Source organism: Polypterus senegalus, chromosome 4 (assembly GCF_016835505.1).
Source record: "Polypterus senegalus isolate Bchr_013 chromosome 4, ASM1683550v1, whole genome shotgun sequence".
Lineage (NCBI taxonomy): Eukaryota > Metazoa > Chordata > Cladistia > Polypteriformes > Polypteridae > Polypterus > Polypterus senegalus.
In genome coordinates this window covers 91,579,619-91,596,103 of record NC_053157.1, presented here as the reverse complement: position 1 = coordinate 91,596,103, position 16,485 = coordinate 91,579,619, and the positions used below count along the sequence as shown (strand labels likewise).

The following is a 16,485-nucleotide window of genomic DNA, read 5'->3' as shown; positions in this document are numbered from 1 at the left end:
TGCAAAAATAGACAAGGTGAATATATAGTTTATTTGGATATACCACTCTTAATGGAAATTTATGCTGCTGTTCTTTCCTTGATGTGATAAATACTTACTTATAAACTTGTTGAACTGGGGGTCATTGGGTGTCATTGGCAGACTAATAAAAAGGTAAACAGCCATGGTTAGATCTTGGGTGTGCATAACTATTAGCTGGGAACGTCCAAGTTTTCATTGACAGGCACTTACAGAAACCCATTATCCAGTACTTCGATCCTCACGATTATAAATCTGTCCAATCAAACCTACTGTCAATAAAAATCTTTTAAAACAATAATTCACAATCAGAGCAGGTATGTAATGGATCACTTTTATGAGATTGTATGTTTGATGTGTTATAATGCTGCAAAAGAGAAAAAGACAAAACAAGTGGTCATTCAGAACGAGAGCCCAGTGGTGCAGCAAAAGGAAAAACTAAAGCACAAGATTGTTTTTCCAAAAACGATACCTGAAATTTGCTGCTTACAATAAATAAATAAACCGGAATGATCATCTAAACAAGCCATGTATAACACAGTTTGAGACTAATGTGTCAAAGGTAGCCTGGAAACGACTGCCATCACCACTTCTAACAGTTTTAGCTTCAACATGCAGTTTAATAACACCGACATAAATGTGAACAACAATGTGGAAGGCAATGAGGCCACTGCAAGAGATAAAATGCACCAAGCAACACCAAACCCAAACAAATGATTTTCTGTATAATCTTTTATTTTATTTAATGTAAATGTGCAAACTTGAAATGCTCACTTGCATATTACCTTTTGGCATAGACCTTTTATTGGCTCACTAAAAAGATTACAATATGCAAGCTTTCGAGGCGGCTCAGGTCCCTACTTCAGGCAAGAGGTAATTATATCTTGTGTGAAGAAGGGGCCTGAGCTTCCCCGGAAGCTTGTGTATTGTAAACTGTTCAGTTAGCCAATAAAAGGTGTCATTTTGCTTGACTTCTTATTATATCCATAATAGCTAACATGGTATAACACCCTAGTACTGCATAGACAGTTTAATGAATGTTTGGTAACTGCACTCAGTGGAGGTACAAAGTCGAGTTGATCAGTGAACAGCTTTATGGCAGTCATGATAGCTATTCTGATTGATTGATTAATTGGTTGGTTGATTAAACAATAATTATGATTCACTAAAATTCAAAAATGGCAAACTTCCCCCAAATAATTTGGGAAATCACAAGATAATACTTCTTTCCAAATTCTGGGAATACAGAACCATTTACTGGAACATTCTGGCCTAACACTGACCTAATAATTTTGCATTTGCATGGAGGAAACATTTATTAAAGAATACACAATCCCAGAAAGCTTTGCTTTCCTTGACATGACTTAAGCTTTCTAATATCAACTTAAAGGTTTTCTGGCCTACAAGCCTTTCAGCTATCAGAAGAAAGTTGATTTCTCACAGTATTGATGTTGCACTCATCAGTTAGTTACTTACATTTGTTATAATCCACTAATGAAGGACCTTGAAGTTGACCTGTTATAGAGTTTTAGGATTTTTTTCTATTTTAATGCCTGTACCTGATTTGCTACAGACATATGTGTTCATAATTTGTGAGTATATGAATGTGCCGGGTGGGAGTAGTGAGGTGGGATGGGTACCCTGGGCTCATTTTAATCTGGCACGGGATACATAAATGAAATATTTTTGATGATAAATACAGTTAAATACTGTTGTCATAAGTATTTTTTTATTTTTAGCTACATTTTACATATCACAGACATTTATATATTTTTATTTGATATTAATTTTTGCTCCCTGGGATTATGCTCTTTATTGATGCAGAACAGACTGGACCCATATACCCATTTACCCATCTTTTTTATAACCATCCATCCATTATCCAACCCTAATTACCGGGTCACGGGTGTCTGCTGGAGCCAATCCCAGCCATAGCGGAAATAATCAGATGAGAGAAATATGGTACAAAAAGAGACATATGTGTTTAACTTGCTTTAAAATGTAATTTCCAGCCCAAAGAGCACAATACATAATTCATTTTATACAAACATACATATTCAGATTGGAAAAAAGCTGACCAAATATTGTTCCCTGTCTTACTGGACCTGAGTCGTATAGCTGTCATCATTCCCCATTGAAGAATATCTGTATGTTCCATTGGCTTCTCTCTGGCCTGGATATATTTGTATAGATAAATAAAAAAAAATCTAAAATGATAATTATTGGTGTATTCTATTGTCCATCATTATATCCCTGCAACCACAGTGTGGTGGCGACTTTCTCAGGCCACATGAATGAGGTCTATAGTCATAATGCTAATGACTGATATCTTCTCATGGTGTCAGCTCTATCTGAAGACAAAAAGGCTGCCATGAGGGAAAGGGATCAGGTGTGTATTATTATACGAGATCAAATGGGTAACCTATGTATCAAATAAAAAAACATGAGGTCTGTGTCGATTGCTTACATTTCAACCTTTTTAGTATAATCTTAAAAGTTATAAAATCATTACCACCCTGGTACTTGAAATCCCCACAATTGTAGAATGTCAGATACCGTATTCTGTTGCACAACAACCACTGACCTGCTCAACTCTGGGACGTTTGAGTTGTGGCACCCCCAGAACCTTTCACCCTGTGACTTCTGCATGCATCTGGAGGGGGTAACCACTGTGGTACTGTAAGCACCTTAGCTATCTACTCCATTTATCTCTGTCCAGTTCCAATGGGATTTTCCTGGTAAAGCCTGACATGGATTATACTCTGAAAGATTATTTAATACGAACAAAGTGTAATATTATTGTGTTCTCATTGGTTTTTGTTGTTATTTCTACAATGCATTTCTTAGCATGTGCCTAGACCATTTATGCAGCAAAAGCTTCCTCCAGAACACATTTTATGGTTTTTATGGTTCATTTTTAAATCAAAACCATCAGCATTGAGCAGCATTGGTGCTATGATGTTGCATTTGTATTGTTGACCGGATTTCTCAGTGCTTTTTTCTGATGTTACTTTTTGGGTGGAGTATTATTTTAAAATTGGATAGATGGATAGACAGAAACCAAACATTTGCTCTGAAAAGTTTTATGGATTTCTTCCAATACCTCACTGTATGGAGTAAAATGTTTCCAAGCACACCCAATTGTTTTCTTTCTAATGCTTAAAGCCAGCTTGCAGCATTAACTGCCCTGTCGTAAATGGCCAGCGGTGTCATCTTACGTTGTGCACTGCAAGATTCTGGCATGTTGCAACCAGATATACTGGATTAGGCTTTGGACTGGCATGTTAGTGAAATCTGAAAAGAGGCGAAAGATTTTACTGTTGATGGATGTGTTTTAGCAAGCTGTTCCGTGATTCCAAGTATTGTTGTAGGAAGCACATCTAAATATTTTTTAAAGCAAAACCTTATTTGAATTACTCTTCTGCAGATGTTAGTGCTGTACCATAATCAATACTTATCTGGCAGTGTTTAACATTCACATTTATTTTTTTCAGTACAGTACTAGCTTATTTGGGCCAGTAGGTTTAATTTTTGCTGCCCTAAATTAAACTGTTTTACTCACTGTAAAAATTAATAAACCCAGTAATGCAACATGTCAAAAATATTAAGAAAAATAGCTTTATTTACATCAAACAGTATTAGAGTACACACACACACAGAGACCACTGATGCCATTATAGCCCTTTGCCCTGAGGACAGGAATACTTCATAGCAGAACACTCCTTGCTAATACAAAAGCTGCGTTAGCATGGGCACCAAAGCATTGTTTTATTTTAATGCACTTTATTAGATTGGAAAATGTAAATGCCTTTGAGATTCATTTCTCTATTTTCAAAATTTCCTTGGATTCATGCAGTTAGTTTAGCTGACTAATGGTGCAGTTCCTAATGTACTGACTGCTTGTTTTGAAGGCTGTGCAGGTTACATGGATCACAGATATGTCTTTGCAGTCAAGAGTCTGTTTTATTGGTTTTGTTCAGGAAGCTTCCACATACCATGCATAACATAACATTTTTAGATGGGCCATCACGGACTCATGAATAATGACAGTTATGGAATGGAAGAAAGGTGCTAAATTGTCTGCATAAGTGTTTCTTGTACATCGTGATGTTTTTTAATGCCAGTTAGATTTAAGGTGCATTGCTGAGTAATGAAAGCAACTTTTTTTATTATTTCATTACAAAGTCATGCATGAAACAAATGGCTCAGGAAAGTACAGACCACTCAACCACAAGGAGAGGGAAGATACAATAAGAGAGGACTTAAATCCTATTTATTAAGTAACAGTTTCAGTCAAAATAATAATAAGAAAAGAACTGCAAGATTTAAAAAAATAGCTTGTCTGACCATTGACCCAATCTGGCTGGTGCCTAGACAGATATATTGTCTTGGCAATGGTTTCAGTGTTCCCCAGGCCATCACTGTTGTTCAGTCCTGCTTGATTTAAGAAGTCAAGCCTGCATGCCAGTAAAGCGTCCTGTTGGGAATAGGAGATCCCCCCTGACGGGATGACCAATGCTTTAAACTCATATACAAGCAGTTTATGTACATCTCCTTAGATTCCCATTTCAATATTATGTAAAAGTGTACTATATTTTAGTAAACCACACACTCGTTCTTTTAATTTGAAAAATATTTGTGCTTAATTTTGTTAGACTAGCTTTGTAAATATGCTTGAGTAGGTATGGTTGCTTACTAAAATTATGAAAGCCTGACTGTTTGTTTACATTTTAATTTCTTTTTTACATTTATTTGAAGTACACGTAAATAATCTGCCTTAAGAAAGCATGAGTAAAGAAGTGCCTGACTCGGTATAGCTTGTACACCTTAACTCCATTGTTCTTCTTTTGGACAGTAAGGAGACTCGGCTCTTTAACCCTGTTGTGTCAGAGTAAGATTTAAGATTTCTCTCAGAAACACTTTATTGAATTCCAGTCTATTACCTTTATGAGCCATGTTGTCATTAAGCATGTCACTTGCATAACATCAAGTTGTCCCAGCTGAGACGCCCCTCGTTCCAAAGACTGCTTAATGCATCACTTCATGAGGTATGACAGGCAGGACTGGAAGAACATTCTGTGCAGTTGTACAGTTGTTCCTGATGAGTTCGATTTTGGAAAGAGTCCCAGGGAAGTTCCTTAGTTGCTCACAGCTGTATCATCTTTTTCTTCTTCTTCTTCATCATCATCATCATTCGCTGCTGCTTGGCTGTTCCCCAAATAAATCCAGTCCACTTGTGCTGGTTTTCATGATTTCTTTTGACATCAGCTTTAAGCTTATGAGTGCTGACTTGTCACTCATTCCAATCAGCATTGTCTTTCTGTCACACGTCAGTGACAAACACTGGATTTTGCTGTCCGGCGTGAACACAGATATAAGAAAGCCACCATTCAAGTCCCAAAGGCTGACGTCACCTGTGTGGATGAACACACCTGTGTTTAGCATTATTAAGCAGCATATTAGAATACTACACAATATACTGTACATACTGCATTCAAAGGAAGGAAGATCACTTTGAGTATTGCTGTGTCATATTTTTCTTGTACGTAATTGCTTTTATCTGGAAGAAAGGGGCTGAGTGGGCCAGTAAAAACAAATGTAATATATATTGACCCAATGTCGAAGCAGAAGTATTAGATTAAATATGATCCAGATAATCCCTTTTGGTTAGAAACACTAAAGCAATAAAATGAGAACTTCATATCGAAGTAATCATTTTGAACTGTCCTGCACAAATGTATATGGCTAAGAAAATCCATGAGACAAATCAGCCTTTAAATAAAAGACATTAGAAAGGTGAATATACCACAAGATATGGAAAGTAACAGAGGGCAAGTAAAAGTATGTAAATCAAAAATAAGAGAGGATTCGGTTACTGATATATCCTAATGTAGTTCAGAGGTGAGCATCACTTATGGGATATTAGAATAACAAATAAAAGCTTGTACTGGCCTTTCTTGTAGTTCAAATGAACATTGCATTACTTGACTGAGATTTCAGACCACACTGCATATGTCAATAGTACATTTTTGCGGTTTGTTAAATAAGAACCATAATAGTTCAATTATTTGAAGTGTGATATGAGCATATAGGATTGTTTAGATGAGATACAGCTTTTAAGTAAATAGAACAGAATCCAAAAGTACATCTTACAGGAAAAATCTAAGGTATTTAATATGGCTGAGATGAGTAAGTGTTCTCCATGGAGAAAGCAGCTTAAGGGCTGATGGGATATGTACAAATAACAACTTAGTCATCTACTTATATAGTGCCAGAGTTAATTGATTGATCAAGAATTAAGCTTAAGATAAAATAGCATGTATTAGCATGTAAGAAGATATAAGATAAGTGATTGTAACCTTTTTTTTTTAGCATATCATTATATTAGCTACTTAGTAATGATCAGAAAAATAATGCGACCATTGATGAGCTATCCGTTGTTAGGTTTAAGCACTATACAACTGTTGCTTTTTTTCTATAAATCTTATGTAGCCAGTCATCCAGCTAATCTATAAAAGAGTGAGTTTTAGCGCATCTTTCGCTCTTCTGGTTTCTCTCTTTTTGAAACATGCCACCTGCAAAGGACCATCTGCTCTGCTCGCTCTTGCTACCCGTGACGCTCACTGAACTCAATAATTGCTCAAGACAAACTACCTGATTCAAAGTTTGCTATGTGGCACTGATTTGAATCATTCAGGTGGTATGTTTTCATCCATTTTAACTCTTAGTGTTTGGATATGTCTGTTTTCTCTGCAAAAATAACTTATATGGGTTTAAATGAAATAAACTTTGTTATTATATCGTTGAAACAACTTCATTTGTTACTGAAATTAGCAATTGCTAATGGGTTAGGGGTGTCACTGTCTAACCCAGGTCCTGCAGGGAAAAAGAATGATGTCCTTCTTGAGCCCTCTCAGTGATGGAAAACTGGATGAAGTTGTAGTCCCAGAAGTGTACAGCCTATCACTGCTTAGGTACCCAGTGGCAAATATTGTAGGGGATGTAGATGTAAAACAAGCCCAATAAGCTTAAGTACAATTTATGGGTATTTTGTCTTGTTCACCAATTGAAAAGAACCTAGAAGGCTAGTTAAGTGCCTTACATGACAATTCAACAGTTTTTTTTAGGTAAAACAGTACCCCTGCTTCTATTCTAATTTTATCTGGGCAACTGATTTTAGGTGAACTAAGTGGTGAAGGAAAAATCAAGGAAAGGTTGATCAATTTTAAAAGAAATGTCCTGGCTGATGTGCAAATTCATCACCATTTCCAATCTGGTCTGCTGTTTAGAGAGCAAACCAAAGTTTTCCTTATGTGATGTGTTTAGGACTGTACCATGTCAAGAAGCTGGTCAAGAAGGTCTAGTAAGAGGGCCATGTCACTACAGTCACACTACTACAGGAATCAACATGACTTCTAGTGAGAGAGCACATCAAATTTAACAGCTACATTTTTGTTGTCTCATTACTTCAGAGGTTGTTACATTATACAACCGGAAATCATAATCTTCACAATTTCAAGTCTCATATTGTGCTGTGAAAATACTGCTGGGCTGTTCCATTTTGGAAACCTTTCAACATTGAGCACATTGGAATGAGAAGAGGGACACTGAATGAAAGTAAACATGAAATGTCAAACAGACATCAGTGCTGACTCCAAAGTTCTTTGGGCCTCTCCTTTGCTTGCTTCCTCTTCACTTCCTTCTTTCCTTGCAGCCTTCATTTTTCTTCATTGTATGTAGGAATAATATTATGCATTGTATGTCTGGTTTGTATCACTAGTTGATTTTTAACTCTCACAGACACAAGAAGTTTAACCCTAGGACTTGCAAATCACTAATAGAAAACGAAACCACTGTTTTAATTTTGCCATAGTAAGACACACAGAGTTGTGGAACCTATATGTCTGGTATTGGGACTCATGTTAGGTGGTGCAAACATGATGAACAATCCAAAATATTCTTGGTGCAGATTGAAAATTTGTAGAGATGGTAGCACACTGTGCAGCATTCTTTGCTTTTTGTTATGTAACCCGGAATGTATTGGTCATAATAGAGGACAACATCATTTTGTATCAGCAATCATTAAAATGAGTGGGCTTTGAAAAGGACTGACAACCCATCCATAGCTGCCAGGACTGGCTGTGGCCCCCTAAAGTGCTGAATTAGATTTGGGAAACAAAAGCCACAGCAGTCTTCTCAACTACAATGTTTGGTTATGAATGCTGGACCAAAAGGAAAGCAGAGTTAAATACTATTAAAACTTTTCATCCAGGGTGCTGGAGAAGATCACTACAAGACAAAGATACGTCCATTTCACATTAGATCAAGTGAAACTGCCAATAGTTAAGCTGAAGCTAAAGTAATATATTTTAGTCATATTTGAAGAAAAGCGTGCTAATTGAAAACATGCTGGAAAGTTCAAAAGAAAAGATAAAGATGCTAAAAATAAAATGGATTAATACTTAGATTTTAAATGGTATTTCCAAAAACTGAGGTCTGAGAGACTGTTACCCACAACCTCATAAAATTTTAAATGATGGTCTCTCTATCTCTTTCATCTCCAGTTTTCATCACATTGTAATTAAAATCCCACGCCTCCAACCTGTGGCCCAAACCTTACATGGCCTACATGTTTGGTACAAAGTAGAAAAAGTCCATAATTGGACTCTCATACCCTGATCTTCAATAATCCTGCCTTGCACGTTATTGGCAAATCTGTTTCCTTTTCTTTTTGGTCCTCTTGAGCCATCACAACTCCCTGGGATATTTGTAATGACCTAGTACTCCAACCATTTCAGACTGTACGGACCAGTTTGGCTATTTCTACCTACACTCCTTTATTCTGTCTTCAACGTAGGTACGTATGTTTATAAGATTTATAATGTTTGTTTTCCTCTCTGCTTCTTTTTCGTCCCCTCCACAACTTTGCCAGTTTGCTATTTCTTTCACTGAAGCCAGTGACAGCAATTTATACCCTTTTTGCACAAAGCATCTTACAGATCCTTACCCACTCAATCCATTTAGCAATGTGATCTGCTTGCATTTATCTCAAACCCCTCAAGTGTTTTTCCAGAGTTATGGCTTCAGGTTCAATTTGTCTTTCCTGTCAGGCTAATGTCCCTGGTGCATTTTTATATACTGTATGCTCCAGTAATGTCCACAGGTTTCTGCATTTTGGTCATCTGTTTCCAACTTTCTCATAGCTACCCTTTCTATCATTATTTCTTTTCATTCCTAAATCCACCATCAATTTGACTTCTCCTCTCTAAATCTATCTCTCTCTTGTCATCCCATTAAGGATATTCTTCTTGGGCACAATCAGCTGTTCCTCCTTCCCTTCCCTCTGAAAAACATCTCTACTCAGTCTTAGTTTTTTTTCAAACTGTCAACAGTGAGGATTAATGGGTCTCCCAGCCTTAACATTGCTGAATGGCAGTTTATGTGCAGTTGATCTGGTGATGGATCTCATTTTATCCTCAATGCCAGTCTCCTTCTTAAACTTTTCATCTTTGGTGCTTGCTGTCTTCACAGGCTTTTCCTTGTTGTTCCCAGGCATCAATGGTATTTACATTTTCCATTTCAACTGTTCGGAGCTGTCATTACGATGGCGGATATGGCTCGGTGGATGTCAGTGGGCTGCAGGCCTGGTGCATTAAATAATGGCACCTGAGGTAATATGCATTATATATATATATATATATATATATATATATATATATATATATATATATATATATATATATATATATATATATATATATATATATATATATAGTGAAGGACAGCCGGGTCCCATGCCCAGCAGGGACGCCCCTGCTGCTTATGTTCCAGAGGAGCCACCATGGGCAGTCCAGTACCTCCCGCGGGACGCTTGTTGGCAGCCTCCCTGGCTGACGGTGATTCCCCAACCACCCGCAGGGCTCCATGGGAGATGGAGTCCTCCACAGCCTAGTTGGGGGCTCAGATGGCCGCTAGGGGGAGCTGCATGGACTCAGCAGCCTGGCTGGATGAATCTTCAGCCCCTCCCGGAGGTGCAATTAGGACCAGGTGGTCAAGCACCTGGAACACTTCTGGGTGGGTTATAAAAAGGGCCAGCCACCACCACTTAGGGAGCCGGAGTCGGGAGGAGGAGGAGGAGGAGGAGGAGGACGACTAAGCTTGAGGAGGAGTGGTGGTCAAGGAGAAAGGATTGTTGGTTGAGTTTGTTGTGCTTTGGGACTGTGTTTGGGCTGTGTGGCATGGGGAAGGTGTGTCCCACAGCTGAAGAAAAATAAAAGTCTTTGTGTTTTTTATACGTGCCTTCATGTCTATTTATGTCGGGTCAGGCGCCTATATAGTGCCTTTGTTACTAATAAATAAATACATACATACATACACACACACACACATATACATATACACACACACACAGTCTAAAACTAACAATTAGCTCTAAAACCACACAAAACAAAATAGGCAATACAACAAATATTCTGTACAATATGAAAATAAATGTGAAATAAAACTTGCCTGCATTGCTCCTATTGCAAGGTTCTTTAAGTACCTTGGCTGTTTTAAACAAGCTAAAAGGCGTCTTACAAGAAGCTTGGCAGGTTTGACAGTGTGCTCAAGCCCATTTGTACACTCACAATATAATATTATATATGTATGCATGAAAAAACTATTTGTCTCTGTGTTCTTGAGGCCTGGTAATATAACACAGCAAGTTTATTTACACTGACAGCTGGAAGAAGTGCCTCAAAGGCGTTAACTTGTCCTGACTCGTCATTTAATATTTATGAATTCCTTTAGCATGTCAGATTTCAGGGAACTACAACCTATCCCTGCAGCAGTGGGTACAAGACAGCAGCTATCCCTGGATTTGTTACACTTAGTAAAAAAAGAAATAGTTATTTCAGTATTATTTGCTTTTGTAAGTGAATATAATATTTTGCAAAAAAGATCTTTACAGTAGCTTTGGATTAAAATTCTATATCCTTTATTAAACAGAACATCTTGTCCAAAGAGTAAATACAAACTTAAATTAGTTTTTATTCTAAAGACTGAGTTAAAATATAGAGTTTACTCACATTAAATGTTCTGTTATTACACATAGTGTGTCTCATAATGGACACAAAATACTCCAAAAAGAAGCCTGTAGTATTGCGCAAAATGAACAATTACTGTATATACTCGCGTTTAAGTTCTCCTGCGTATACAGTAATTTCCAGTATTTTACAATGTTGGTTGTGTAAGTCGAATGCGGAAAACTCCCGCTATTGGTCCAAGAGATTATGATATGCTAACGCCCACCTGAGAGAGTAACTACGGAGCACACTGCCTTTTTTTCTATGTATTGTGCCTACGTGACCATACGGTAATACCCGAATTATTCTGAAGCGACATTTGCACTGTTTTGTGTTTTTTTATCTCACACCCTCATACACCTTTATCCTAAGAGCATCCCTTATCTATGATGGAGTGTCTGAGCAGAAGAAAATATTAATTTGGTTTTAAATGAAAAGTCCTTGATGTGGCGAAAGAAATTGGTAACTGTGCTGCTGCAACAAAATTTTATATCTCTGAGAAACTGGTGCAAGATTGGAGGAGGCAAGATGTAAAAAGAAAAAATTAAGTGTTGCATTTTTGAACGGGTGTATAAGTCATGGTCTGATTTTATTATCGATTTTTCAGGTTTCAAGACCCGAATTATACGCGAGTATACACGGTAATTTCTGTTCATAGAATTCAAACAGAAGATACTATTCATTAAAATGGCAAGAGAAAGGGAAAGGCAGAAAATTAACACACAAGAGGAAGTCCAAGTATAAATTGAAAATAGCAATTGGCTTCATATTAAGTGAACAGGGCAAGCTGCATGCATAGTTTTCTCAGGCTATTAAATGAAACAGAAATAATAGAATGTGTATTACATTGATTCATCTGTAATTTCAGATCTATTCATATTTTTATCATGAAGACTTTCACCCACCTGCAAGCAGAATGACTTTTGCGCCTTCATCTGTCAAGTGCAGTTGGCTTTTGACTCCAAGTCTGAGGTTTTCATATCCAGGGATTGTTTTGTGTTGTTTCTTAAATGGATCCCAGACTTTAAGCCTTTTTAGAAAAACAAGAAAGAGTACTTTTAATTCTCCTGGATCAGATATACTGTAGGTTTATTCCTGACCTATTATTCTTATTTAGGTCATTATTGTCAACACTCTCACCACTGTCCCACACTGTAATTAAGATATCTGATTTGAGTAAGATGTTTAAATGTCTTATTTACTTGCAATTTACTCATTGTGATTTATTTCTTAAAATGCATAAATTGATATTGTTTAAAAAAAACTTTTGTTTGACAGATTTTCTTGCTTTAGTAAAACTGTTTAAAATTGTTTAGCATTTCTACTTAAATTAGTTTAATTAAACCATGGCTACAGGATGTTCTTTTTAAAAAAGTGTCCTTTATTAATATATTATCAGATTTATGTTTGTGAACTGTGCAAGTCTGCTTCACTGTTAGCAGGATTCAAAACTGATTGATATTTATAGGGCCTGCTTCTTAATTCTGTCACACACACAATGCAGTAAAATACACTCATTTTAATAATAGTGCGCACACAAAGGGAAGAACAGTAGGAGCCATGGGCACTGCTGTTTGGTGCCAGTTCCATGACCCCTGTTTATGTTTAGCCCAATTCTGTATTTATGTTGTCTTAGCAGGCAAAAATAGTGTACATATTGATGTGGGTATTTTTGTTACATTATCTTCACTTATTACAGTATTTCAATATCCATCCATCCATTATCCAACCCGCTGTATCACCATGTCCAGTGATCCCTCACACAAGCAATAGAGTTAAAGAAACATTATAGCGACACTCAAGAAATGTTATTTTACTTTAACTTTGAATATTGCACTGGATCTCTGTGCGATGAAGTAGGTTCTTTTTGTGGAGAAAGCACATTTGCCTAACATTCCATTTTTAAATTTGCTTTTGTGTTATGAAGAATATAAAATCACTCTGGTACAACAAAAACTTTATGCACAATAATATGCAGTCATCTCTAGTTCAGTCTGTAATGAAATACTACAAGTAGCCAACAAGTGAAGCAGCAACATCTCATTAAATTTGTAGTAAATCAAAGTCTCTGCCCTGCATATCCAGTATTATTGGAATAAAATATAGCATGATTAGAAATCTAAACATATTTAAAGCTGGCTTCAGCATGGCAAACAAATACTAGCAGTAAGAAGAGGTGAAGTTTCCAATTCATTGTGCCCATATCATAGAATTAAAGCAGCATGATGAGAAAGCCCAGCAAAGGACAGGGGAAAAACACAGAAAGGATACATGGCTCAGGTGTAAGTCTTTTACTGAAATAGAAGAGAGCAGCATGTTTGGAAAATCAACCGAAATTATTTTATGACCATATCTAGGGGTAGAAGAAAGAAGCTAGGAATTCAAAAACAGGACATATAGGCATAAAACCATGTATATTCTAAGTGTATTTTATTTTTATTGACAATTTATCAGCTACACATCCTCATTGAAATTTCAGCTTTTGTAAAGACTAAAATGAAGACCACACATTTCAGGGCGTTTCTTCTTGTTATCCAACAATTTTTAAGTCAAACATAAATCAAAAAAATCACCTGGACTATATTTATTATATTCTTAATTTTTCCAGTATATTTAAAGATAATGTATTAAGGAGTGCATACTGTATGTTATATTATATTAGCCACATTACATGTCAAAGACAGGTAATATCATAATTTTAAAAATATTTGATGTTTCTTGCCCTTCAACTACTTTCAGCATCTTTTCTCAGTACCCTTGTGTGACTAAACCGGTCTTGCCCAGCGGGCATCCTGTCTTGAGTACATTCCCTTAAAGCCTGCTTTTCAGATTCTCTCATTTCGAGGAGCTTTCCTCACCTCAAGTCCGCTTTTATATTTCCTGTCCTTAAAGATGACGCTCATCTTATGGCTGAGTCTTTAGGTTGTTTTATTGTTACTCTGACTGTGCTTTAAGAGCATTGGAATGAGTTGACATTCAGTACATTAAGTGGCTCAGCCTGTATAAGTCTGTCAAAAAGCCAATAAAAAAGTGGGTTAATACCCTGCCTTACTCCACACAGAGTATGATCGACTCAACGATAAATTTTAAGGTTTCTTAATTTGTGAAGGTAATGCAGGCCCCCAAATTATTTATCTTTGACTTAAAGTCAATTATTTTGTAGACTGGGAGATTGCAAATTCCTCTTTGTTTCATCTTGCATAAAAGATTCAAGAGTTCTTATTGCCAAGATCAATATGATTACATCAACAGAGGAAATGTTACTCAGGGTTTCCAACAGCAAGACAAAGGCATCGCAGCATGCTGTTTTTTGAGACACTGAATATATTTCTTGTGTACCCTGTCTGGATCTCCTCCTTTTTATTTAATGTAACTGAAATTCTCATAACTTAGAATTATAAATAGACTAGAACTGTGACTGTGAGTTCTGGTTTTAGTCCTTAGTACCACATTGTCGTCATTATATTCCATTCTGCATTTCCTGTTGACAGTCTGGTAGCAACACATTGAGATGGCTAAAATGACCAATTTTTCCATCTCCAACAACTAAATCCCAGCCATTCCCAGGGAATATCCAGATAGTCCTAGGACAACAGACAGATACATGTATAATCTTTAAAGTGGTTCTGGGCCTGCCACTCAGTCACTCCCAATCGTCTCTGGTACACCTTCTATCAATCTTCACCTCTATCTGATCTTAACAAAATGAAGCAGTAATTCTACTCTAAGGTCCTCCATATAATTGAACTCTTCACCCTGTTGTAGAAAGTGATTCCATGAGCAGCACACAGGGACCTCATTTTGGCTGCTTACACATGCAGTTTCATTTTTCAAATCAGTAGCTAGACCATACTGTAGTTGAAGATGGGGATTTAATAAACTGACGAGTAAATCAACAGTTTCATCATGACCTAACTGTTGACAAGCTAGTTTCTTACCAAAGACAATTGGAATGCATCGCAAACCCTGAATTCAAGAAAGAATTGCATGCGACAGGTGAGTACACATTTCATCTGTCCATGTTTTTCTTCTTTTATAATACTCTACTGTGGCTGTTCATTTGGCTGTCCAGGATTTTAAATCATCTGTAGTTCGTAAACTGTTTGAACTATTGATTTGAAATTTGGTACACACAAACTATGTAATGTCTACTATCTACTTTTGGGGTGATGATTGACCTCCAAGGTTATTCCTCTTTTTATTTTTATTTTATTGTAGAATCAACTCTCGGCAGTAGCCAGCAGGGTGGCCATGTGGCGCATGTGTACGAGCGCCGTTCTCATCCCTACAACCTTCGCCATCACTTTCCCTACTTCTTCATATCTTAAATCATTCTTGAGACAGATTGAAGACTTAATTGCCAGCTTAAGTGAAAAATTAAAGAAAATGAACTAAGCAATTGCAACATAAACACTGACTTAAACAGTTTTAACGCAAAAAGATGCCAACGAAAGAAGAGAAGAAGTCGGTCATTAGGGTGGAGAAAAGAAGAGCTGCTCAGGAAGCAGCAAGCACATCAACCACTGAGCAAATGAAAGTCAAGTGTATTCACTGCACATTATCGTGTAGTGTGCCATTCATAGACAACTTGAAAATCCTAATTTTGATATTTAAAAAAATACTTTATACTTCCCCACAGTGTACATTGTGATCTGAAGATGCAGACCTTACAGTCTCAAGAATTGAAACTATTGTGGTAGGTCCACTGTTTTAGCTATAGACTGTGAATAGAAATCTAGCTGCTGAGATTAGAGAGGCTCAGTCAGTTTTAACATTTAAATCCAGGATGTAAATACACTATTTTAGCATAGAGTTTTTTGGATTATGTTATTTATTTATTTATTTCTTTTATGATATAATTGTGACAAACACTGTGATTGGCAGTTACAATTTTTTGTTCTGATTTTTTTTTTCTCTAAGGTCTGTGGTGGCAGTTCCATAAAACACATGCAGCAGGACCTGCCATCCCCATTACTTTGATCTTGGCACTCAACTTGGCCTTGAAATGCAACCTTGGAAAGGACACAACACAGTTGTATCACTGGTGGTCCCACATTAGACTTTATTCCACTAAAATTAATATTTAGTGAGATTGTTGGTGTGTAGTTAGCCTATGTTAAATAGTCTTTGACTTTGCTTTTCTCAAAGACAGTGGGCTCCCTGATGTTTACTTTTTCTGTATAAATCAGATTTTTGTAGCGTACCTCTCCAATGTCAACTGGCAATAAACTTAATTTATTGTGCATTACATTATTACCAACAGGAGCCTTAGGAATAGGTCAGGTTGGGGAGCATGTATTGATAACACACGACGAAACAGCTCAGGTTCCTGGTTGGCATCCCCTAAGACAGACATGCAGTCCATTCCCATCCTCTGGAAATGATCCTCTATCTGCCTTAG

General features: G+C 36.9%; 1 protein-coding gene across 3 annotated transcripts in view; it reads right to left on the bottom strand.

The window, feature by feature from the left end:
* Positions 1 to 3,615: 3,615 nt before the first annotated feature.
* Positions 3,616 to 16,485, bottom strand: part of LOC120527534 — a 154,450-nt gene continuing 141,580 nt past the window's right edge. For all 3 annotated transcript variants that reach the window (XM_039751042.1, XM_039751043.1, XM_039751044.1), the window contains 2 exons: positions 11,990 to 12,114; positions 3,616 to 5,432 (listed from right to left, as the gene is read on the bottom strand). In XM_039751042.1, coding sequence (XP_039606976.1) covers positions 5,209 to 5,432; positions 11,990 to 12,114 — 349 coding nt within the window. In that variant the 3' untranslated portion in view covers positions 3,616 to 5,208. The remainder of the gene's footprint in view (positions 5,433 to 11,989; positions 12,115 to 16,485) is intronic.